Source organism: Lissotriton helveticus, chromosome 6 (genome assembly GCF_964261635.1).
Source record: "Lissotriton helveticus chromosome 6, aLisHel1.1, whole genome shotgun sequence".
Taxonomy (NCBI): domain Eukaryota; kingdom Metazoa; phylum Chordata; class Amphibia; order Caudata; family Salamandridae; genus Lissotriton; species Lissotriton helveticus.
In genome coordinates this window covers 522,451,352-522,478,652 of record NC_136067.1, presented here as the reverse complement: position 1 = coordinate 522,478,652, position 27,301 = coordinate 522,451,352, and the positions used below count along the sequence as shown (strand labels likewise).

The 27,301-nt window shown below is 45.4% G+C and overlaps 1 protein-coding gene across 4 annotated transcripts in view; it reads right to left on the bottom strand.

Annotated features, from left to right (window-relative positions):
• Positions 1–27,301, bottom strand: part of PRIM2 (DNA primase subunit 2) — a 1,274,342-nt gene that overhangs the window by 119,257 nt on the left and 1,127,784 nt on the right. For all 4 annotated transcript variants that reach the window (XM_078647995.1, XM_078647996.1, XM_078647994.1 and 1 more), the window contains one exon: positions 7,428–7,496. In XM_078647995.1, coding sequence (XP_078504121.1) covers positions 7,428–7,496 — 69 coding nt within the window. The remainder of the gene's footprint in view (positions 1–7,427; positions 7,497–27,301) is intronic.

The window sequence follows — 27,301 nt, the reverse complement described above, 5'->3', positions numbered from 1 at the left end:
GAGTGTTTTTCTGAGTATTTCCAAACCGTGTACTCCCCAGTATCGGACAGACCGGAACAAGATTCGCATCTGCTTCTGAGAGACATTGCTTTGCCCTGCTTGTCGGATCTGGATAGGGAACTGATGGACGAGACACTCTCTGTTGAGGAGGTCGCGACCGCAGTCCGCTCTGTGAGATCGGGAAAGGCCACGGGTCCGAATGGACTACCCATCGAACTTTATAAGCTACGCCCAGATAAAATAGCACCACATCTTCGCTCAATGTTTTTAGAGTCGTTAGATGCGGGTACCCTCCCATTCGATCAAAGACTTGCGTCTATTGTCGTGATCCACAAGGAAGGGAAGCCGCGGGATTGCTGCGCGTCGTACAGGCCCATCTCGCTCTTAAACGCCGAGCCTAAGATCCTTGCGAAAGTGCTCGCGAATCGTTTAATCACTGTTGTCTGCGACCTGATCCATCCGGATCAGTCCGGATTTATTCCGCACCGAAACACGGCACTGAACCTTCGGCGTCTACATGGCGCCCTTGCGAGAGCGTCCTCATTGCGTGAATCTGCCATTTTGGCTTCTTTGGACACCACAATGGCGTTTGATACGCTGGAATGGCCATACCTCTGGGCTGCCCTCGCCAAGTTTGGTTTTGGCCCTGTTTTCATCAGTTGGGTGAAACTACTATATCACGACCCCTTGGCTCAGGTTGTTGTTAATGGTCGTGTTTCTGGCTCATTTTCTCTCGGAAGGGGTACTCGCCAGGGGTGCCCGTTGTCTCCGCTTCTTTTTGCCCTCGCTTTGGAACCCTTGGCGGCTTGGCTGAGGTGGGAGCCGTCAATGAAGGGTATACCCTGGACCCCTGATTTTGAGGACCGAGTATCGCTTTACGCTGACGACATCCTGCTATACCTCACGTCACCTCGGAAGTCGCTAGTAGTGCTATTCGATGTATTGACCTCCTTCGGTAAAAATTCTGGCCTTGTGATCAATTGGACCAAGTCCTGCATGTACGTTCTCTCGGGAGACTCTCCTCTCTTGCCGCGTGGGTGCCCAATACAGGTGGTACACGCGGGTTTCAAATATTTGGGGGTGTTTATCACCTTAGATCCTGTGATTCGCTATGAACGTAACCTGCTGCCCCCGCTTCAGCGCTTGCGGTCTGATGTTGTGGCATGGCGTAGACTTCCGTTGTCCCCGCTCGGACGAGCGGCTCTCTTCAAGATGATGTCACTGCCCCGGTTTTTGTATGCCCTACAGAATACTTGCGATACCATCCCGGCCAGCTACTATCGGGAGATTGAAAGCTTGCAGAGACAACTGATATGGGGTGGGCGGTCCCGCATAGCCCTTGCCAAGTTAACACTTTCTTGGTATGACGGTGGGATCGCTCTCCCGGATATTAAGCGCTACTACTGGGCCTCCCAACTTGGGGCGATTAACCACGGCACGTACGATCCCACGTCGAACCCCGCGTTCGAAATGGACAGATGGTTGCTGCCTGTGGTAACTACAACAGGGCGCTTTATACGAAATCCGCAGGGAGGATGCAGGGTGAATGATATATGGACTACGGATAGGGTCAAAACCTTCGAGGAGTTGAGACTGGAGTATGACCTAAGTGACAAGGAGTTTTTTAGATATGCTCAGATCCGACACGCGCTGATGGCGGTTTTCCCTCCGGGTACTACTGTTCCGGAGGCGTCGCCGCTTGAAGATCGGGTGCTGGATGGGCACGTTCCAGACAGTACGATTTCGCTTATTTATAAAAAGTTGATAAACGATAGGACCAATCTTCTACAGCGACTTAGGGAAGCTTCGACTGGCGATGGTTTGGAGTAAGATGACGAAGACTGGCAGTCGGCCATATCTTCGCCGAAAGAGGTTGCAATTCCGGCCCGCCTCCGGTTTGTACAGCTTAAGATTCTCCACAGGATCTATGTTACCGGTCCACGCTTGGTCAGTATGGGTTATGCTTTGGATGGGCTGTGCAGGCGTGGTTGTGGCCTCCCGGGCACCTTTCTTCATATACTCTGGGAGTGCCCGGTGGTTGTTCGTTTCTGGAATCGAGTGCATGCAGTAATGGAAGAGGTCACGGGTGTTGCGTTGTTGCCTGAAGCTAGACGGTGCTTGTTGAATGTTTGGGAACCAAATGATTATGATTTGGCACAGACTCAGTGGGTGACCCTTGGCAACATGATCGCTAAGAGGGATATCGCCCAGTTGTGGGGCTCTCAGAGGCCGCCCACAGTTTTGGCATGGAAGGAGAATATGGACTGGTGCATGTTCAGGGAGAAGACGGTGTATGTGGCGCGTGGCAGGCCTCGCAGGTGGTGTAAGATTTGGGGTCAATGGAACTCCTACTAGGGAGAAATATGTACACCTCCCTTCACACACTTGGTGGCGGATCCTCCCTCCCCTTGACCCGACATTCCTGCTAATATGTTGCTCGGAGTGTCTCCGGACCTGCTGCATCCCTCACTCCTCCCATCCTGCCATGTCAATAATTGTATTATGATCTTGTGCTTTCCTCCCCGCAGGACGCTTCGCCATTCGTTTGATTGTACTGCCATGATTATTTATTTTTGTTTATGTTGTTAAAAGTTTCAATAAAAAGAAATAAAAAAAAAAATACTGTCCCCGCAAAGGGCAACTCCATAGAGGCCTCAGACTTCAGACGCAGAGCGTCAACTGTACACTGACAGCCAGATCCGGGGGGCTTCGCTCAGAGCTTCAGTACGTGTGTGCCAGCAACTGCCCAAAAACTCCCCGCCAATCCGCTACTCCACAGGCGGTCTCAATAGGAACTCTGCTGATCAATGAGTGTGGCGGAGGGGTCTCCTTATGTAACGGCATGTAGCTATACTATGCCGACACTCCGCCACACCTTAGTGCCACCAACACAGCGCTTGGCGCTCAGCGCTCCAGCAAGTAATGGATGCGTGGGACACCGCACGGCTAGACGACAGCCGATCCAGTCCAAAATAGAGCCCAGATGAGCCGCTACTCCAGCGGCAGCCGCCGGCATCCGCTGGACCGGTTGTATATTTTTGCGGGTCTCCCCGCCCGTTCACAAGTGCTTAACACAGCAGGGGGGGGGGGGCACGGTCCCCTCGTCATCCGATTTACGCAGGCCGGGCACCCCCCAGGAGCGCTGCAACAGCCGCCGGCCAAATCGCTCTATGAAACCCGAGCGCACCGGCGACTTCCGGTCTTCGTGCCTGATGTTATTGAACTCGGGGACGGTCACCGCGTCTACTCAGGTCCCCGGTCACGCTCCCAGCGGAGGCCCAGGTCCCACGGCGCACAACTCCGGTCCTCCTCCACTCCAAGAGCCCGGAGCGGGACCGGCACGAACCGCTGCCCCTCCGCCAGCTGAACCGCCCAACAGTGCAACAGGATAATGACAGGATATAGAGGGCGAGGTGCGGGTCACCAGGAGCTACCGGCCTACGCAGCCATATTGAATGGACGCGTATCTCCTCCCTCTCTGGAATATTTTTTAAGTGAAGAATCTGCGGTTAGAAGCATCCATTAGAAACATGTGCACTAGCGATGACAAACTTACAGGATTCCCCTTGCTCCCTTTTGTCTGCCACCAAAGCAGTAGTTTTAGTCTGAATACTTTTTGGCAAAATATAGTTTTCTCCAAATGTAATGACCCAAATATGGAGGCACAAATATTGGTCATATAGTGCATATACCTATAGCTTGTCAAATGGATAAGTCTTAAGTCCAGTGCATAACATTAAATTGAATATCAGCATTAATGCAAACTTTACAATACATACGTTTCTATTTGTAATTAATTTGTACACAGAGTGATCTGACAACTTAATACACCTCTTTATTTCAAAATATGTCAGCAAAGGATTGGGCAAGCTTTAAATAAGTGAATCTACTCAAAATTATTCTAACAGCTTAGAGCCTCATTACGATGTCAGTCAGAGTTGCCTCCAACTGACACCACAATCACAACACACATGGTGCGATAGCATACTCCCATTTCTCCATGGGAGCTTGGGCTACGGCCGTAAACCGGCGCTAGCACAAGCTCCCATAGAGAAATAGGAAAATCTGTTCATCCCTGCACTGCGTGGCAGGCACCTCAGGGTGCCTGCCACACGGTGCAAGGGATTAACAGGGGTGCACCATAGGTACCCCCTTTGCCCCCAACCGGAGGCCACAGGCCCCCAATGTCACTTTCTAAAAGGCTTTCCATGTTGGAAAGCCCACCATGGAAAGCCTGTCGGAAACAGACATCGTAATCCCAGCGGCAGAAACGCCATCCATAGGGATTACGGGAAGGCGTGCGACTGGCCGACAGGCTCCTTGAGCCAGTCAGAATCCAGCCGGAATTACAAGCTTGTTTCACTTTCGACCACCTGCATGGTAATGCGGCAGTCGAAAGTGAAACCTGCAATGAGACTCAAAAAGCCTCCGACTGGCAGTCACAGGCTTTCCACGTCTCATCATAATTAAAGCCCTAATGTTCTCAATAGTGTGCTAAAAAATTTAAAGATTTTTTCTTGGATTATCAGAACACAAAGCTGGTTTGTTGAATCGATTCACATATAATCTTTATTCGGCAAATTATGCCATAATAGCTCATGCAAAAAAAATTCAAATGATCAATAAAAAATTATAAACATTTCATTAATAGCAGCACATAATGTAAAATTTACAGCAATAACATTATCCAGTAGAAAAGAAATACCTACAACCAGTCAGCTAAAAAGTCGAGTTTCAAATTGAAGAATTAAGCAGAACATTTAAATTAAATCCACTTAATTACAGTATAAGATTTATTTATTTATTTATTTGCTTATATAGCGCAGGAATTCGACCCCCGAAGGGGTATCTCCGCGCTTATGTTCTTACCAAAAGCCATAACCAAATAAAAAACAATCAGAAACAAGAAGATTAGAGTCTACATCGTCGGGAACAGGTAAGTCTTTAAGCATTTCCTAAAGGCTCCAAAATTGTAGTTTTGCCTCAGGGTGAGGGGCAGAGTGTTCCAGAGGGTGGGGCCCCTATAGGAGAGGGCTCGGCCACCCTGTCTTTCCCTTTTGATCCGCGGTACCTGGAGCAGTGATTGAGTCTTAGAGCGCAAAGGACGACATGGCTCGTAAGGTTTGAATTTTTCTGACAGGTATTTTTGGCCAGTACCAAACAGGCATTTATGAATTACGCAGCATATTTAGCCATATAATTATCCATATGGCCAATAACAATTGAGCAATGCGCCAATTTATATGCACAAAGTACAAAGTTTAGAGCACTGCACTTTTTCGTCTCAATCTCCACATACCCAACAAAAAACGAGAGACAGCAATTACAATCTGTTGTGCTGTATTAGAGCTAAAGATTCTGGAGGCAATCCTGAAATCTCTAACCCCATATATTGCGGTAAAGAGGCAATATCCATTTCTTCTTGAGGACATGATAGGTTTGGTAAAAAAACAAAAAAAAACACATGATCAATGCATTCCTTTGCCTGGGGGCAAAAGGGGAAAGTCGTATCAGCACCAGTTGGGGATGGTTGCCATTTGGCAGTAATTATAAAAAGTTTCTGCTAGTGGGGGCTCAATAGCATCCATACACTTCTCCAGGTAGTAAACGTCTTTAAACTATAGGACAGCCTCCTGCTCCTACACATTTCTCCACCTACATATCTCCAATAGATCCCCTTAAAAACAGTCGTTTTCACTCCGACAGCAGTTTCTGGTTTTGATTGTATATTATGCCTGTGTTAAACAATGCCATGACCCTTGCAAATGTTCTGGTGAAAAGGTTAGGAATTTGGAACATTTTGCCCTATAGAAAAACTGCACTTCTCCAGTTACCCCTCTAGAGAGCACAAATAATCTGAACTGGAGTTTCACATTTGAAAAATCATGTAAAAGAAATTTTTGAGTAGACCGAGGTTGAATAATGAAAAAAGACTTCAGTTCTTTTGTTCAACACAAAAAAACAATGCAGGAGTAAGAGCCTTGGTTCAAGTAGCATGGCTGGATAATTCCCAGGTACCAAAGCGTTTGAGTATCCAGGAATTTTCCGAAGGATAGTAGAAAAGACGATTGAAAAGGTAAAGGCTGATCCCTAATTCACCGATCAGGCCCACACAGTCCATATTGGTGTGCATCCAAGCGTGACACTGAATAAAAACTCTTCTTGGCATTGAAGATGTTGGTTACCTCTACAGATAATCAATTCTGCTGAGGATAGGCTAGTAGCAAAGGCATTATTGGAGAACTTGTTGTGTTTCTGCCTCTAATAGCAGTTTATAAAGCCCAAGAACAGACCTCCTATGATAAGGAAAAGCCAACAACCTGAAACAGCTTACCTGCCTTATTTTACCTAAAAAAAACAACATTGCAGACACACTGAAAATCCATAAATGTTTGTCCCCATTATAGAATCATAGCCCTACACAAGATACCTACAAAAGCATGATTATCAGTCACTTCAGTCAAGGTAGCCTTAAGACATGTCTATTTAAGTGTCTATTTAAGTGCTTAAACATGGCATCTGCCCTCTCCTTTAGACCATTTACAAAATTATCACATTAGACCATCAAGTGTCGTTCAAGTCTACTAACTGGTGGTGTAATGAAACATCATAAATGCGTAGACCTAATTGGCATGGAGATTAATTAAGTAAAATTAATATGAAAACAGATCATTTAACGGATCGGTTCTTATGCTTTTGCTGAGTGTACCACACTACAGGAGCCAGGGACCTTGGCCTAAGCTTTTTCATTGGCATCACAAAATAAAGAAACCAGTCTAACTCAAACAAATAAACTGTGAAATATTGTATTTAACCACAAACCAAAAGAATACATAAAAAAACAACATTTTAATGGGAAGGTTGGAGCTTTTCTAAATGCAGTTTTATTTCTAAAAGATGAAGCGATGTGCTAGACTCGAGCATATTACTTCATATATTTTGCTCCTAATGCATGCTCTCTTTGCCGGCACATACCAATGCTTCAATTGAGGTCACCAATCATCTTTTCCTTGATACGTTTGCTGTACTTCCTGTATTCTCACAAATCAAGCAAAGGACAGCAACTTAATTTTTAAACTCCAATTTCAAATTCCTTAACATTTATAGAGCACTGTAAAATTGTCAATGTTATAGTTTGCATGTCATACATGCTTTATTAATCTGATAATTTACTTAGTTTCTAAATAGATAAGGATAGCCTGATTAGGCACTGTGGACCCCCAGTGGTCTGTAGACAACATGTTAAGAACCGCTGACGCGTGGCACCGAAACCCACTTCTCAGCTATCAATACAGGGCAGTTAATAGCAAACTTTTAAACTGTAGATGGCCTCTAAATTGCTATACTGGATTTCCAGGCTTCCGTCAAGAGGCAGGCAAAGACATTTCTGTTGACTACAATAAAAAGATCAAATATATTGTACTCACATTGTGTATTAGCTCAAAGTACTTCTGGCAGGCAAGTTGGTAATGCATACCCTTAACCAGCTCCAAAATCTGGGAAAGGAAAGGACTTACTGGTTAGAACATCATTATATTAAATATAAAGAAACTTAAATGCTCAAACAGAACTTCAGATTGGGCTTCAATCAACCTCAATGGTTTGATTATTTGTAGTCTATAAAAACTATGTGCCAAATGCATTTTTCTCAGACTCAACAAGTAAAGAGTGACATGCTTGCACCCCTTTTCACATACTTCTCTTAGGAAAGTGAACATTTGGACAATACAATATTATAACAATATTATGAAGAAGAGGATATTTCCAGATAGTTATTGACCAGAGGCATTGTTAATAACTTCTAAAACAGAAGCCCCCCCCCCCCATTGTCCAACTTTGTACTACTACATAGCAGCCCTTATGTATTCTCCCCAGTGAGCAATTGTTTGGGAAATACAATGCCTGTCAAGTTCTTTCTCCAGCAATTTTTGGACCCATCAGACAAAAATATTACTCCATGAGGGAGAAAAGAATATCTTGCAGTTATTATCAACAATTCTGCTAAAGCACAAATGAAGGCTCTAAAGTAAACAAGGATGACGCCAATTCTACTTATTTGTTAATAAGTCATTATCACAATTACTTCACATAAATGGGAAAGAATTCACTGACATTTTACTTAAGTATTCATAATGTACGCGAAACACAAAGGTAGCCTCTATTGCTACCATCAAAAGGTTTATGTTGGTTAAAAGGTACAAAACATACATAAAATATCCTAATACAGAGTCAATCCCTCCCCTTGGTACACCCCCGAACTAAATTTATTGCGAAAGGAATGCAAGAGAAATGAACGCTTATGGAGGAAAGATAAAATGGCAGACAAAAAAGACTTATTTCGGGCCTCCTTAAAATCGTATAAAACGGAACTCCTTAATACCAAAAGCGCCTTCTATGAAGACCGAATCAAAAACGCCTCTTGCTCGGCACACGAAACCTTTGCCGTTCTTAAAGAACTCCTCCATTCCCCAGACCCCCCAGCAAAACCCTTGGATCCCAAAGAAGCGGAAAGCAAATGTACTAAACTTGCCACCTTCTTTGACGAGAAAATCCAAAAAATTCTCGCGGCCCTACCCCCCATCGCTACCAGCCTCATGGACGGGGATCCCCCTAACCTCCCCCCCCCCACCTCTCTCACTCCCCCGATGGCCCCTCACCCTCTCTTGACACTTTCGGCCCAGTGTCCACGGAAGAGGTAGCCGCGATGTTGGCCACAATCAAAAGTGGCTCTCCTCGCGACCCTGCCCCTCTCCGGTATCTGAAAAAAGTAGCCAGCACCATCATCCCCCCCTTACGTCCCTCATCAACTCCTCCCTTTCGCAGGGCCTAGTACCTCCCAGCTGGAAAGCGGCAGTGGTCAAAGGCCTCCTAAAGAAACCCTCTCTAGACCCCCAGGACCTAGCCAACTACAGACCCATCTCCCTCCTCCCAGGAAACAGTAAGATCACGGAGAAGCTAGTGAATAAAAAACTATCACTTTTTCTCGAGAGCAACAACTTACTCGGGACCTCCCAGACAGGGTTCCGGCCAGGCCAGGGCACCGACACTGCCCTCCTGGCAGCAGTGGAGAAGGCCAGGAGCATTCTGGACACAGGAGGATCAGTGGCAGTGATCCTCCTGGACCTCAGTGCGGCCTTCGACACTGTGAGCCACCATACCCTAATCCAACGACTGGGAGATATCGGAGTAAGGGGCACGGCCTTGAAGTGGCTAAATTCTTTCCTGGAGGATCGCTCCTTTCAAGTCTGGGAGAACTACAGCCATTCCCCCGCAATCCCCCTCCGCTGTGGAGTACCGCAGGGCTCATCCCTGAGCCCCACGTTGTTCAACGTGTATATGTCCCCGCTGGAGAAACTGGTCAGCCTGTTCGGCGTCTCGATCATCAGTTACGACGACGATACCCAGCTGGTGGCTACCCTCTCACATCCGCACCAATCTCCCTCTGACCTTCACAGCTGTCTCACTGAAATCCACAGCTGGATGAACTCCTCAGCACTGAAATTATATGGGGCCAAGACCGAGATTCTGATGCTCGGACACAAAGGGCCCTCCCTGCCGCCCCACATCTGGCCCGACTGCCTAGGTGACCCCCCTGCACCCAAGGAGGAGGTCAAGAGCCTGGGCATATGGCTCGATAAGGACCTGAGCTTTAAAACACAGGCAAAAAAGACGGCAGGCATCTGCTTCGGACTTCTCAGGGCCTGCAGAAAGGTCTTCCCCCTGCTTCCCGCCACCTCCAAAAAACTACTGATTCAGGGCCTTATCCTGGCGAGGCTTGACTACAGTAATGCCATTTACCTGGGTGCCCCTGAAACTACACTCAATACCCTGCATAAAATTCAAAACGCCGTGGCCCGCCTACTCACCGACACCCCCGCCAGATCCTCGGCAAAACCAGCCTTGAAGCTCCTCCATTGGCTCCCAGTCAGAGAAAGGGTTGCTTTCAAAGCCCTTTGTCTGGCCCATAAGACTCTCCATAACAAAGGCCCGCCCCTCCTCAAGGAATTCATCATCCCTTACAAAACGAGTAGGGCCCTCCGTTCAAGCGGAGAGAACTTCATCACTGTCCCCAGAGTCAAAAAAGCCCGGTCCGGAGGACGCCGCTTCTCAGTCCACACGGCCAAACACTGGAACAACCTCCCCCGGAGACTGAGAACCGAACCCAATCTCCTCCAGTTCAGGAAGGCACTGAAGACCCTTCTTTTCCCATGACCCTTAACCCCCCCCGCTGCTAACCCCCCCTGAGTTCAGGTTCTAGCGCTGGGATGCTCTAGGGTTACTACGCGCTCTACAAAACCTTAAAATAAATAAATAAATAAATCCACTATAGTTCCAGGTAGTCTAAAATAATGCACAGTAGACCCAAACTGCTTTGTGCAAACTTTCCGAATCATCAGTTACAGAGCAGAAGCTGCAATCCTATTACTCAATTCAAGAGGGAAAATCATAACATACAAGTTAAAAGACTACAACAAGGGCTTACAAACACAATTACACTCTGTTACAAATCTGCCTTTTCTGAATGGTCCTCCCAGTTTTGCTTTTGCCCTTTTCTAGTCTTTATTTTTGATGGCTTTAGGACTGTGCACTTTACCACTGCTACACAGTAGTAAAGTGCCTGAGCTTCCTCTATAAATCATGCTGTACAGTGGAACTCTGTAGATGGGACTATTTACCTATCCAATAAGTCCATTGAAAATGGTGTGTAAAGTGCACCTATGCCATATGTAGGCTCCAGTGTGTAATTACATACCCACATATGACAAAAATATATTTATGCCAGGAACACGACCACTCTGTCTAGGCTGCAGTTTAAAAGTATGGAAGGAAACTGCCTTTGGCACGTAGGAAATCCTATTTTCATAAATGTAGAAGCGACCCCTAAAATTACCTTGTAAGCCCACATGGCAAGGTGATACAATGCAAAAACAGGACACACAGTGCCCTTACAGTGCAATAAATATAAAAGCTATTGTAGTAAGTATGGCAAGCTATACATTTTGCTAACAGGCCATGGTGGTCATAAAATAATTATTTTCAGCTCAACTTAGGAAAAGGCTAGAATGTTGCTTCAAAGTTATTTACTGCTCAGTCTTTAACATTTCACTTGTAAATAAGATTTTTGATTACTTAAAAAGAATAATAACTTTAAAAAAAATTATTTTAGGCTGCCTGAACCAGATAGGGCTTAAAAAGCAGTTCTACCACCTATCACATTTGGCAGTGCTGGAATACACATCATTGGCTGGGTGAGTTAACAACTCTGGCTCAGAAAACAATGGTTTGACTCTGAGCCCTATAAAGGGCAATGCATGTTAACCGCTGATCACTTAGCAGGGATTAGATACATGACAGTGGACAGGACCTGCTGGCAAAACAAAGGGCAGCTTTAGCACCATCTCTTTTACCTTGAAGATACCAAGAAGGGCTTCTTCTATGTATTCACAGGACCCTCAGACCGAAGCCACCTCAACAGCAGGTAAACCAGTTTTGACTCTGTCAAATAGTGGAGTGGTCGAGAAGCTCAAGACAGGCATGCCTGGTGGCAGCTGGTTCCTGGGTAATTTTACAGTAAGGCAAACATTAAGTGCTGCAAAATGAGATTGGGTACTGCAAGAAAATTGTAAGGATTGGGGTTCAGGATTCCTCAAACTACTGGTTAGTACTAATTACTTGTTAGTGCACAGGATAAATAAGGCACCTCCACCACCACCTTCTCAAAACATTCCTAGTCCTGAGAAGATTCCGTAAGTAGAAGGCAGATCAGATGAAATAAGAATTCAGACTCCTGCTGGAAAAAGGGCAGTCACTCAAGGGTCCCTGAGTCCTGCTGGCACCCATAGACTGGAGCTGCTCTATACGGACCAAGTGGTTCACCTCTTGGTTGCTTGCTTAAGGGACACAAAAAGCAGAAGGACTCCTGACTCCAAAAACGCAGAGCTGACTAAAGTGGACTATGATGCTTTAGAGCAGTGGTTCCCAAACATTTTTAGAAACATAGCCCACTTTTTAGAACAACAAATTTTTGCGAGCCACCTAGCTTTAAAGGACATGAAGTGAGAAGATTTTTTTATGTAACTAAAGCATTGTGAGGTAGTGTCATTTACAGACCGCGCATTTTCCACATTAAAATGGGCAATACATTTGCTCAGACGTACAGTTTCACTGATAAAACTATATAGCACACAAATCATAATGCGTGGAAATCCGGTTTCTGTGAATATGTATCTTTTGTGCAACACCAAGAAAGTGCCTTGATCATATTATAATCTCTTTCCAGCACTTCAGAACTACAAAAAAGTTCTTCCCTTTTGCTTTCCTCACTGTTGGATGCATACAGTTCATTTACTGGTATCTATTATTGCGTTGTGTATTACAAAAAATAACATCCTACATTGCCACACAATTTACTTTAAAAATCCCCCTCACTTTGCAGTCTGAGAAAGTAAAGTAGACACCAATCTTCATGTTCAAAGAATAAAGCAGCCTGACATTTGACCTCTGATTTGAATCAGCCGAAAATGCCGCGAGTTAAACACAGAATTTAAAGGCATCTGTATTTATTATGTTTTTTGCGACTCACCAAAAATCAGTGGCCTACCAGACTGACCAGTAGCTTTCCCAGTAGTTGGAGACTAAGTATTAAGGAAAAACCTTTTAATGAGTGAACCTTCTTGGTGCATCCGACCTACGCCTCATCGTGGTTAGCATAAAATTGCGCAAACAAATGTATACCCCCAAACTTTCCCACTCAATAGTGCCCACTGTGACACTTTTTGGGACCAATTTCATGCAGATTGGTCAAACAACACCAAAGTTATATCCAAGTCAAAAAAACAAATTCCTATGGAAACTAAGTCCTACTTACAGGCAACTGCCAATAGGATATATATATATATATTACCTACTGGCGGTCGCTAGTAGGTAGTTATAGTTAGGACTTATTATCAATAGGAAATCCGCAACATTCTATTGGGAATAACTTTGGCGCCGGTTGACGAATCTTCGCGAAATTTTCAAAACTGGTGGGGCGCTCCTGTCCGCTCCTATCGTGAAAGTCTCTGGGTGATTCGTGGAGCGGGGGCCGAGAAAAAAGGGGGTCCCAAAACATGTTTTCCCCATGCAATTTTCCATAGGAACCGTTCATCGTGGCTACAGCCCGAACTGCTGAACGGAATTACAACAAAATTGGCAAAGAGGTAGTCCTTGGTTCAGACTCGTGCCTTATGCTTAAATAGTGTAAATCCATTCAGTAGTTCCTAAGAAAATCACAATTAAAAGTACATATATATCTATGGCCGCGCAGGACCCGCGCACCCTCCCGATCAGGAGCTGCATGCTAATTGGCTGTCAACACTCCAAATCAGGAAGTGTTGGCAGCCATCTTGTGCCTCGGTTGAGCCGTGGCACAAGAAACCTAAATAAAAAATGCGATAAATGCAAAAAGGGGGCAGGGTAGAAACACCCTGACCCCCTAGGCCTGCTCAGAGGGTCCCACAAGGACCTCCAGGGCCCCAAAAATTATTACTTTTTTTAAAATCGGCAAAATCCGCGCAGGGTGCGCGGGTCTGGCGGGAAAAAAAATGAAGCGCGCTTGGATGATAATTAACCCCCGGGGGGGGGGGGGGGGGAGGGGCCAAATCCTGGGGGCATGTTCATCAAAATAAAGTGTGGGGGGTGGGGCCACCACCCCCTGGGGCTTAATAGTCCCGAGCCCCGGGGACCGCCACCCCCACGGGGCTCTACTTCATCGATATTGCGGGGGGGCACACTGCCCCCCGCCCCCCGCAACCCCAGAGACCGCCAGCCCCGGGGCTTATTTACCATTTAAAAAAAAAAAATACACTGTGTGGGGGAGGGGGATTTGAACCCCCCCCACACGCCTCGAAGACCACAACCTCCCCGGGGCTCTAAATATTAAGAATTGGGGGTCCATGACAGACACCCAAGCCCCCGGGACCACCAAACCCCGGGGCTGTGCAATAGGTAGGAGGGGGGGCCGCGCGGCACCACTCCTGGAGCCCATGATGGCCCTGAGGACCATCACCACCCAGGGCCGGTTCCTACAGTGTCCCGGGGTGCCCATCCCCAGGACACTGCTGTTTGCAATGACATGGCGGGAGCCTCACGGCTCCCACCCTGTCATTGCAAACTGCTTTGCTTCATTGAAACGGGAGCAGGGAAACCTGCTCTCGCTTCAATGAAGCAAGGCAGATTCCTTTTCCACATGGGGAGCAGCATGTTAGCTTGGGGACCCCCACGGTCCCCAACGAAGAGGGCCAGCCCCGGGGGGCCACACAGCCCGCCTCCAAAAATTAAAAACAAAAAGTTGCCATGCCCCGGGGGATGGGATCCTTGGGGCGATTATGGCCTAGGGAAGGGAGGCCACGCGGCCCCCTTCCTGAATTTGAGATTTGACAAAAATAAATTAGGGGTCAGGCCCTGGGGGATGGGGACCCCAGGGCCCAAAAATAAAGAAAAGACCGGCATCGGGCCAGAGGCCACGCCCCTTCCTTTCATCACTCTGCAGAGGGGGAACAAATTCCCCTTGAATACTGGGGGACCCTGGGGGCCAACTAGCCCACCAGGAACCTTGAGGATGCAGCAGGGTGCTGCGTTGCAGAGAGGTGTTCTGAGGAGCCCCTTTTTACACCTCTCTGCAACGCAGCCCTGTGGCGTTTACCGGAGGTAGCTGGTGGGCTAGATGCACCCCAGGGACCCTCAGTATTCAAGGGGAGTTACTCCCCCAACTTAAAAAGCGCCACGGGCGCGTTTGCACAGTGGTGAAGAAAGGAGGTGTGGCCTGAGGTGGCATATCTGCAAACACACCCTGTGGCGCGTTTTAAGCAAGAGAATTAATTCCTCCTCAATCCTGAGGGTCCCTGGGGGTCAACTAGCTCACCAGGTACCTCCAGTAAGCGCCACGGAGCTGCGTTGCAGAGTGTTGTAAAAAGGGGCGTGGCCTCTGAACACCTCTCTGCAACGCAGCCCCCTGGTGCATACTGGAGGTACATTGACTGTGGGCAGTTTGACTTTAGGGACCCTTAGGATTGAAGGGGACTTAATCTCTCAACTTAGAACGGCCACAGGACGCGTTTACACAGTGGGGAAGGGAGGCGACGGTGCCTGAGGTGATGTGTGCAAACACGCCCTGTGGAGCGTTTTAGTTGGGGGAAAAATTCCTTTTCAATCCTGAGGGACCATGGGGGCCAAGTAGCCCACCAGGGGCTTCCAGGAAGCGCCACTGTGCTGCGCTGCAGAGAGGTGGTGCAGGCCGTGCCCCTTTTTACATCTCTCTGCTACGCAGCTCTGTGGCGCTTACTGGATGTACCTAGTGGGCTAGTTGGACTCTAGGGACCCTCAGGATTGAAGGGGAATTATTTCCCCAACTTAAAACGCGCCAGAGGGCGTGTTTGCACAATGGTGAGGGGAGGGGATGGTGTAGGAAAGAGGCTCTATATATACTGGACCGAAGTGAAATCAGCCGAACTACGAATTCCAATTTACTCACCTGTTATCAGGAGAGACCTCAGTGTTGCATCTTAGAGCCCAGCACTGATCCTGAAAAGTAATTTTAACCGTACTTACCAGTAACTTTAATTTCCTTCCATAGGATATCATTGCCTGCTTTTTGCTGAAAAAGTTTCTAAATGTCGATTTTTAAAACGTACAAATATTTCTCTAAAATGAGCCTAACTACGAATTCCGATTTACTCGCCTGTTATCAGGAGAGACCTCAGTGCTGCATCTTTGAGCTCAGTACTGACCCTGAAAAGTAATTCTAACCGTACTTACCAGTAACTTGAATTTCCTTCCATAGGAATCCATTGTCTGGGTTTCAACAGAAAAGTTTCTAAGTGTCTATTTTCACAAACTACAAATATTCCTCACAAAATCGCCAGTATGACTTAAACGCATTCTTTCAACTGTTTACAGGAGATGCACCAGTGCTCGATCCAGATCCACCACTGAGTAAGAAAAAGTAACGATGACACTACTTACCTGCTAAGTGAATTTCCTCCCATAGGATAACATTGGTGATTCTATGTGAAAAAAAATGTCAACTTTTAAAATACAACAATATTCCTTAAAACTCACTACTGTAACCAAAATGCTTTTACTCAACTGTTTACAGGAGATGTCCCAGGACTGAATCTAGGATCCAGTCCTGTGGTTGGAAAAGTAATCCATGAAGTAACTAATTGCATTTAACTAGAAATTCACATTGAGCTCAATGTTGCATTGTGTTTGAAATTGTGTTGCCCATTGCAACAACTGTAATTACTGTACTTAAAAGTCTATTGCCTTATTTGCAAAGTATTTAAACTAAAGTAATTCATTCGGAGAAAGTATATTTTGTAATGTAATTTAAAAAATAAAATATCTAAAAATAAATAGTTTAAAAAATGTAGTAAATCAGTATCAACAAAATAAATATAACAATTAATACATTTAAAAATTGTCATTTACAAAACCTTTGAAATTCACTGAAAAAAAACATAGGTTTCTGACATGTCATAGTTAGGAATTAGCATTTAAAAAACCTTAGAAATTCACTGAAAAAACCATAGATTTCAGACATGTTATAGTTAGTAATTAGCTTTTAAAAAACCTTAGAAATTCACTGAAGAAAACATAGGTTTCAGGGGTGTTATAGTTAGCTGGACATTTCACTCGTACAAAACCATTGAAATTCCTCCGTTATAGAGCGCCAGCAATCCACTGCTGATGATGTCACATATTACATCATTTATGACATGGTCAGTGACAACACTGATGACATCTCAAATGACATCACTGATGACATCACAGATGACATCATCCACGTGACAATCTGATACACCTCATCATACACTAGTATAACCTTTCATTATAAAATATGGAGTACCATATTTGAAACCATTGACACACCAATACAAGTTTCTAAAAACCCACTCAGTGATTCCTACATCTACACACACTTCTAAACACTTACCTATAGATTTACTCATACATGCTAACAAAGATCAATAGAACATTATTAAATTTACTTATACATCTACATCGACATTACACACCAGCACACATCCTATTCACTTATGCAGTCATCCTACTCACTTATGCAAACAATTGATCGTACTTACATTTACTAAGCTACACACTTATACAAACACCACTTTATTGATTCATATAGATAGTAACTCATACTTAGTGTGTTATAAAATCACTATTACAAGTATACAGTTTTCGATACAGTCACTCATACAATCACTTAGTCTTATGTATACTTATTTATAAACAACAACTGTCACATACACTGCCTTTTATATTTCTACTTTGTTGGACATGTATCATTGAGAAATATATTTACTCATCACCACACCCATAAAGAGATTCACTCACCCAAACAAGTGTTCCACGTGCAGTCTTAACTTCATATACCTACTAAATCAACTATTTACACATCTTTGGACAGTTACACACCTCCCACCTAACCACACACACATTCACTATCCCACACAAATACTCACTTAACTAATTAATACTAATATAGACTTTCACATAGCTAGTAACCAACTTATGTAGTAGTTTACACAACAAGAGATACAGTGAAACAGATATTCACACAGTTTAATCACTATCCCATATATTTAGTGAGACACTTTAAATTAGTCACTTAGACAGTAAGTCACAGTGCTACTAAATTGTCCATTCAGACACTTCTACATCCACTCATTCTTCAATGGAGATTGCTATATATATATATATGCGCAATATGCAGTCTATGACTTCATGGATGGTGTTTGGTGCACTGTTACTTACCCAAGACCTGGCGGACCTGTACCCTGCAGGTTGAAACGGTACAGCGGGGACTTGAGGGGTTCCCATGCATTCATAAGCTGTTTCAAGTACGCCGAGCGCTGCAGACGCCTCAAAACGCAAGATTTCAACTTTGGTTTTCCCCACGTTATTTTCACCCAGCAATGAAGCATGCTGGGAGTTGTAGTGTTCGTCACCTTACACTACAACCAACGATCACATGGTTGGGGGAGGCGTGCTCCTGTCATTCAGGGATGGCTGCAGAGACTCCAATCAGCTGGGCGCATAAACATTCAGTGAAGCAGGGGCGTCTGAGGAAGGCTCACGCCGAAATGCATCACGCCTCACCTGCTAGCAAATAAAGAACCTCTCTCTCCAGTCCTCGCTTGTGGCTCCTTCTTTCAGTTTACACTGGAGGTGGTTTTGGATGTTGTTCGTGTCGACCAGAGGCACGTTAAGGAGCTCCCGTTTCGTCAAGTTGGCTGCCCAACCCTGGACCTGCGCAAGCAGTTTTTTTCTCGCCAAGTTATTGACACAAGGGCAGCTCACCTACAGGCAAGCAGGAAAGCATGGGACGCTGCGCAATATGCAGTCTATGACTTCATGGATGGTGTTTGGTGCACTGTTACTTACCCAAGACCTGGCGGACCTGTACCCTGCAGGTTGAAACGGTACAGCGGGGACTTGAGGGGTTCCCATGCATTCATAAGCTGTTTCAAGTACGCCGAGCGCTGCAGACGCCTCAAAACGCAAGATTTCAACTTTGGTTTTCCCCACGTTATTTTCACCCAGCAATGAAGCATGCTGGGAGTTGTAGTGTTCGTCACCTTACACTACAACCAACGATCACATGGTTGGGGGAGGCGTGCTCCTGTCATTCAGGGAGGGCTGCAGAGACTCCAATCAGCTGGGCGCATAAACATCCAGTGAAGCAGGGGCGTCTGAGGAAGGCTCACGCCGAAATGCATCACGCCTCACCTGCTAGCAAATAAAGAACCTCTCTCTCCAGTCCTCGCTTGTGGCTCCTTCTTTCAGTTTACACTGGAGGTGGTTTTGGATGTTGTTCGTGTCGACCAGAGGCACGTTAAGGAGCTCCCGTTTCGTCAAGTTGGCTGCCCAACCCTGGACCTGCGCAAGCAGTTTTTTTCTCGCCAAGTTATTGACACAAGGGCAGCTCACCTACAGGCAAGCAGGAAAGCATGGGACGCTGCGCAATATGCAGTCTATGACTTCATGGATGGTGTTTGGTGCACTGTTACTTACCCAAGACCTGGCGGACCTGTACCCTGCAGGTTGAAACGGTACAGCGGGGACTTGAGGGGTTCCCATGCATTCATAAGCTGTTTCAAGTACGCCGAGCGCTGCAGACGCCTCAAAACGCAAGATTTCAACTTTGGTTTTCCCCACGTTATTTTCACCCAGCAATGAAGCATGCTGGGAGTTGTAGTGTTCGTCACCTTACACTACAACCAACGATCACATGGTTGGGGGAGGCGTGCTCCTGTCATTCAGGGAGGGCTGCAGAGACTCCAATCAGCTGGGCGCATAAACATTCAGTGAAGCAGGGGCGTCTGAGGAAGGCTCACGCCGAAATGCATCACGCCTCACCTGCTAGCAAATAAAGAACCTCTCTCTCCAGTCCTCGCTTGTGGCTCCTTCTTTCAGTTTACACTGGAGGTGGTTTTGGATATATATATATATATACATATTTATAAATCAAACCACATTCATTGGGTGATGTAATCAGTGATGTCATTTGAGATGCCATCAGTGATGTCACTGACCATGTCATGAATGATGATTATGTGACATCATCAGCAGTGGATTGCGGGCGCGCGAGTTATGTTAGTAGAACTAACTATAACCACGGAATTTCAATGGTTTTGTACGAGTGAAATGTCCAGGTAACTATAACACCCTTGAAACCTATGTTTTTTTTCAGTGAATATATAGATATATATCCTGGTGGCAAAGTATGATGTAACGTTAGATCATCCTTTGCCACCAGGATAAAAAAACAAACCGGACCCAATCAGGTAGATTTGCAAATTGTATTTGTGTGCTCATCTCTCCGCCATAATATAGATATATAGATATATATATATATATATAGATAGATATAGATATAACACTTCTAAGTAAACAAATGCAACTCAACAGCATGGAACAAAATACAAGCGGATAATAAAACTCGACGTCCACTGCAAGAAATAGGCACTGTTAGATGCAAATAATCAGACACAAGGAATCAAAAGGAAAGCATGAAAATATATAAGGATATTTACACTAAATACATCAGTTGATTATAGCCACTGGAGATATGATTTTGCGCACACATACACACTCAGACATCACAATGCCAATAATTAAAAAGATACATCACCGGCTGCAAAAGCTGCATCTTAGCCGACTCCTGACTGGGGGATTTACAGTCGGGGTCAAGAGACTCAGCAAGCCGGGAACTGCTTCACAGAATTAGATGCGTCCGTCGTCCATTCAGGGCAAAACAAAATCTCGCTTTCCAAGTCAACAAACCCCAGTTTTATAATGTCAAAGCATTTGAAGTTTCTGAGAGGAACGCCTCTGCGCCAAGGAAGCTTCCTGATGTTGGCCACTCTCCATGCAAGCATTTAAAATGCAAAATAGTTCTCACGTATTCTTCTGCGCTCCCACGTGTTCCAGCTCTCATCTTAGCTAAGCTTGAGAAAGTACAAAACATCCCCAAAAGTACAGAAACAATCTTTAACATGAATAGCCTAAACAACTTGAGGTGATTTGGGGGCCTGCCTGTGCGCGCGAAGCTCTAGCTAGACAGTCAGAATTCAAGATGGCATAAGGGCATGTCAAAGCCAATAGTGAGAACTTCATAATACATCCCAATGTACAACACAAAACACATTTGTGCACCACTGCCTAGAACATCACATATTTAATTTGCCAATGCACAACATAATCACATGTGTGCACCACTGCATAGAACACCACTCTAGATTCCACACCTTTCTCTCTCATGCTTTCAAATGCACATCCCACACGTACTGTTCCTGGCAAGGCTGTTCTACACTGTGCAAAGACTCCCACTCTGCAGCTACAAGGAGATACAAAATGAAATCACGAGGAAGAGTACACATGCAAAAAAAATTATTCCGTACATTCAAGCTAGAATAGATCAAAACACTTAAAATCAATAAAAACAACGGTAGTCCCAATACATGGGAGTGCTTCGGGGACTACAGAATGTCAACTTCCCTTTGGCAAATACTGACGATTTGCGTAGTAAGACTTTTGGTGCAATTGTTTTTTTTCAGGCTCGTTATTCAGTCTTTTTACCACCAAATTGAAATGGCACCAGCCTACTGACACAATGCCATATTTACTGCGACAAAAGGTATATTACATGTTAGCCTAAGGGCTTTCGGTCTTGCCTCCGCTTTGTCCATTTTATTTTTATTAGCAGTTGGTGACAAAGTTGTTTAAACACTGGGATGGAGTCACTCGTTTTTGAGAAGATCTATTGATTTATTGGAAGCACAGAACTGCACATGATGGAGTACTAGACAAGGTTTTATGCATCTCGAAACAACCCTTAATAGGGCAAGTGTGTGCTTTGGCATGGAGAAGCAGGACATTCATTCATCTGGCTTTTTGGAAAGGAAATGAGCTTATGCCAAACTTGGTGAGGCTAATAGAAAAGTCAACCTTTCTGAAAACAAGGAAGAGTTCAAATCATGTAGATTCTACACCAAGGTCATCCACGGTTTTGGTTGAAATCCTATTGTATTTAAGAGATTTGTTTATGGTACAAAACATTAATCTGGTCACAAAGGCATCCGAGTAGGGTTGAGGGTTTGTGTGCTATTAGAGCCTTGGCGTTGCAAATCTTCAATGATGACTTGCTGTCTTGTATAGGTAAACAAATTACTTACCTGTGACTGTAGTTCTCCAGTATTGGTAACTTTCATTGATTCACATGTTTAAATTATCCCCCCTCATCCAGATGGGCGTCCCCGGTATATAAAAAAGCAATGCTTAGATAAATACAAAACTGAAAAAAGGCCTAGGCCCATTTCCATTTTGTAGACCATAACAGTGATTATGTAAAAGAGACTAAACCAATCAGGATATCTCACCCTCTAGAATACTCATGAGAGAACCGTAGCCCCTCAGATTTTTGAGCACTTGTGCCAAAGATAATGTGTGTGCCCAAAAAATCGAAAGGTGAGCCTCTCATGGGAGGAGGGTGGGTCGCATGTGAATCTATGAAAGTTACCAATACTGGAGAATTACAGTTACAGGTAAATAACTTGTTTTCTTACTCCTATATTGGAACTTTCCTAGATTCACATGCTTGAATCAGAGTAGCTAGCAGTATGTAGCACATTTTATTGCGCCTGAAACGGAAATAAGCCAGAATGAGTCTTGAAACTGCCCTATACATATGCTTCATCTTAAAACTCGCAGGTACGGCATAGCCTAGACATATTGTTTGATAATAACAACAATATCTATCCATTTTAAAATATGACAAGAAAAAACTAGTTACAATAAAATGTGAACATGCAATGCATAAAGGAAGGAGGGATGGTAAAGAGGGCTCACCGTCACTGGAAAAGGTTTCTCAGCACCGCTTGTCCCATTGCCACATCCTTATCCGCAGCTGCATCCAGGCAGTAATGACTGGTGAAGGTGTGCTTCCTCTTCGAGGTAGCCTCCCTGCAGATATCCTGGACAGGTACCCCAGCAAACAAAGCAGTGGAAGTAGACATTGCTCTCACAGAATGAGCACAAACAATTCCGGGCAATTCCTCTTTTGGCTAGAGGAAAACCCTTCCTGGGAGACAAAGAGCTGTGATGACTTGCGGAAAGGTTTTGTTCTTTGCAAATAGAATTTGAGACAGTGCTGGACATCAAGCGAGTGGAGAGCTCTCTCCGCCGCAGTAGTTGGTTGAGGAAAAAACCTTTTTAATAATTAGAGGTTCATTCAAGTGAAAGTCTGATGGCATTTGGGTATACATTTCAGATTAGTTCTGAGGACCATCCGGTCCTCCTTGAACTGCAAGAAAGGTTCTTGAATGGTGAGAGCATGTATCTCTCCAACTCTTCTGGCCGAAGTGAGAGCTAGCAGAAGAGCTACCTTCCATAATAAAAATGTGAGATCCGCTCTATGAATGGGTTTGAAGGGCTGCTTCATTAGTTGAGATAATACAATATTTAGTTGCCAGAGAGGTGGTGGAGGTCTCACTGGAGGAAATGTATGAAATAACCCCTTCAAGAATTGTTTGATGATTCTCTCAGACCACAAAGATGGTCCCGAGGAAGGTCTTCTGTAACGTGATATAGCGGCTAGATGCATTCTTATCAATACATGAGCTAAACCATATTTTGCCAAGTGCAGAATATATGGGATAATCTCATGAGCTGCCGATCTCAGAGGATGAATATTAAACTCCTGGCACCATTACAGAACCTTTTCCATTTCATCCTGTATGTCTTGTGTGTACTTTCTCCCCTTTGCAAGATATCTTTGCATTCAGATGAAATATTTAAATGTTGAAATTCACAGTGTTCAGGAGTCAAGCCGCTAAACGTAGTGATTTCTGATCTGGACTAAGTACTTATCCCTGGGACATCGTCTAGAGTACAGGTATTGGTTGAAGGCGAATTGGATGAGCCTCCGACAGCAGAAGAAGCTCCGTGAACCAGTGTTGTCTGGGCCACCATGTGGTTATCAGGATCACTCTGCACGGCTCCCTCTTGATCTTTGTGAGAATGCGTGGCAGGAGGGGAACTGGAGGAAAGGCGTAGGTAAAGACGCCTGACCATGCCATCAAAAACGCATTCGCCAAGACCCCAGTTGTTGAAGCCAACTTGCGAAGAACTGGCATTTTTTGTTGCAGGCTGTCGCGAACAGATCTACTGTTGGTTCTCCCCAACTTTGGAAGATGCCTTCTAGAATTTCCAGATTGATCTCCCACTTGTGGCAGATTGATATGAGCCTGCTCAGAGTGTCCGCCTTGACATTCTGATCTCCTGGAAGATGTTCTGCTTTCAGGGATATTCCATTTTGAACTGCCCATTTCAATATTTTCTGGGCTTCCTGAGACAGGAAGAGTGATCGCGTACTGTCTTGTTTGTTGAGATAATGCATTGCTGTTGTGTTATCTATCCTGATTAGCACAGCAAAGCCTTGTCTTCTCGGCAGGAAAGCCAGCAATGCTAATCCCACTGCCCTGAGTTCCAGTAGATTTATGTGAAGTTGCTCTTTCTGGAACTTTCAACGACCACTGCCCTGGAGGTCTTGAATAAAAGCCCCCCCAACCTTCTACGGATGCATCGGTGGTAATAACCAGCGGAGCTGGTTCGGTAAGGAAGGAAAGGCCAGACTGAAATATTTTGTTGTTGGGTTCACCACACTACTGCCTGAACCATGGCCGGTGTGGTTGTGACAATGTCGTTGAAGGATCCCACTGCCTGACGCTAATGTCGATCCAGTTCCTGCAATGGACGCATCCTTAATCGGCAGAAAGAAACGAGAGGGATGCAAGAAGACATTGTTCCTAGTAGTGACTTGTAACAGCGTACTGAAGACACTTTCTTTTTGCACATGCCTGAGATAGAGAGATTAGCCTCTGTTGTCTCTCCATGGAAGGAAACGCTTTGTTTACTGTGGTGTCCAGAATTGCCCCCAAAAACGTGATGTTCCTCGCAGGATGGAGGGATGACTTCTCTGTGTTCAGAGTCAGGCCCAGCTTGGAAAATAATTCTACACATGCCACGGTTGACGACTGAGCCAATGCTTGTGAATGGGCTTTGATTAACCAGTCGTCCAGGTAAGGAAACATCTGGTGTCTTTGTTTCCCCAGAACAGCCTCTACTGGAGCCAGACATTTTGTGAAAATTCTTGGGGCTGATTTGAGGCTGAACGGCAGTACCTTGAACTGTAATGTTCTCCGGTTACAACAAACCAAAGATACTGCCTGTGGGAAGGATGAATGGGGATGTGAAAATATGCAACCTGCAAGTCTAAGGTGATCATAGGATCCCCTGGGTTTAAGAGTAGCAGAATGTCTTGGAGGGAAACCATCCGGTAGGACTGTTTTTTGAGAGAAGTATTTAGAGTTCTCAGATCCAGAATAGGACGCCATTGACGAAAACAAATTTGGACTAGGAAAAAACGGGAATAAAATCCCCTTCCTCTCTGGGAGATTGGCACCGGTTCTATTGCTCCCTTTCGGAGCATTGTCTAAATCTCCAAGTGCATCAGATGCAGATATTTGATGCCTTGACGTGTCGGAGGAGTACAAGGGGGAACTCGAAGGAACTCTAAAGTTTGTCCAAATTGTATTAGATTTAGGACCCATCGGTCTGTAGTTATTTTTTGCCAATGATGAAAATGATAGGAAATTCTTCCACCCTGGGGAACTTCTGGAGGGAGAGGGATAAATGTAGCCGGAGCCTTAGGGTTGTCATTGTCTTCGCGAGTTGTCTTTTCCTTGACTACCTCCTCTTCCTCTAGGGGCGGATTTTGAGTAGGTCCCTGTTTGTCGTTGACCATACTGTTGTCGGTATGGCTGAGAAGATGTAGAATAGGAGGGGTATCTGTTCTGTTGGTATCCCCTCTATATGATGTTTGGCCTCTCCCTCTAGCTCCTTGAAAGGGTACCTTCAGGTACTGCCGTGTCCCCAGAGCCTTCGCAGCATCTGTATCCTTTTTGACACTCTGTAGCGCACTGTCCACATGTTTACCAAATAAGTTTTCCCCATCGAAGGGAAGATTCAAGATCTTATTCGGGACCTCCGGTCTAAAAGCTGTTGCTCTCAGCCATCCTTGACAGCGCAACACCGCCGCCCGTCCAAGCAATCTGAAAGCTGTAGTAGCGATGTTCATCGTGCAATCAAGGACTTCAGCCGAAGACCTTTCTCCCTCCGGAAGGATCTTTCTTACCTCCTGTCTACTATCCTCAGGAATCAGAACTATATAATGCGCCAGGTCACACCACATCTGCCTATCATATCTGCCCAGAATGGCAAGGGCATTTGCAGCTCGGACCAGAAGAGCTGACATGGAAGAAAATCTTTTGCCTGCACTATCCAAGCGTCTACCCTCTCTATCAGGATGTTTGTTTGTTTGTTTGTTTGGCGTTGTAATAGGAGTGGACGGATTTTTGGACTTCTGCTGAACAACCTGGGAAAGGAGTCCGTTTTGGGATGGCCCACTAGACAAGCTGGAGTGTCCCCTGGAGCTTTATACTTCTTCTCCAGTCTGGCGAGTACCGGTGTGATCGTCGCAGGTGTCCTCATGACCTAAAGGCCTTCCTCCCAAACATGGCTAATGATAGGGATAGCTCTAACTGATTTCCTGTATGGATCTTTGAAATCATATAAGAAATACTCCGTCTGGGTAGTTGACATCAGAAGTTCAAATCTCTTCCCTGCTCTTTCCATCAAATTATGCAATCCGCCTATGTCCTCTGGCGGTGAATCAATCGGCACTGGAGAGGTAGAAGAAGGCGAAGGAATACGGTAGTCATCCCACTCCTTGTTAGGGTCTTTTATCTCTCCCTCCTCTTTGTTATCATCCGTGGTGACTGGATCCTGTTGAGGCATTGGCTGAGGTGATCTTGGCATGTGCTCTGGCAGTAACTCCCTGCTTCTAACTGGAGTAGCTGGAATGGAACTTGGGCGCGGAGCAGCTAATGGCACCTCCTGAGATGCTAGAGTTGGTGGGAAACTCTTACTGTAGTCCGCCAGCATAAACTGCAGGTTCATCAATAAGGAAGACAGCATGCCAACCATTTCTTCCTGGTAACCCTGGCGATATTGTTGTTGGGGAGGGTATTGATACTCCCCGTATTCCTCCTCAAAGTCATCCACCTGACACTTCACATGTAATTTTGAAGGGCTACTCGCATAGCCAGGGCCCTCATCCTCCTCCTCCTCTGAACCCTGCTCCTCCAGCAGGTGGGATGGCACAAGAGGTGTAACCTTGCTCGGTTAGGTGATTTCCGGTGTAATCATCCTCTTCCTGGCCACTTCCAACTTCTACGGTGTTTTTTCCCTCGTCGACGAGATCCGAAGCTGTCGATACCAACAGCAGTGCCTTATCCTTCGTCGACGACATAGTTACTGTTGTCATTGTAGTCGTCGATGATCCAGTCGTCGGAGCAGACGTCGTCGTGGATAAAGTAGTGTCAAAACCGTTGTCGATAGTGACAGTGACGTCGACGGAGAACCATCAGTCACAGGCAGTGAAGGCTTCTTTGGGATCAACTTAAACTCAATCTTCGTCATCGTTGATGAAGTCCTCTTCGTCGACGATCCATTGACGATGCAGATTTCGCTGATTTTACCTTAGGAGGCATTAAGGAAGGCTTCTTGAAGGATTGTCTGACCTGAGGGGGTGATTTAGATGGCTCAGAACAAGTCTTTTTTGTAGCCTTATCCCCCGAACCATGCCCTTTACTCTCCTTTTCTTTAGTCTAAGGAGATTTTGAGCGACTGC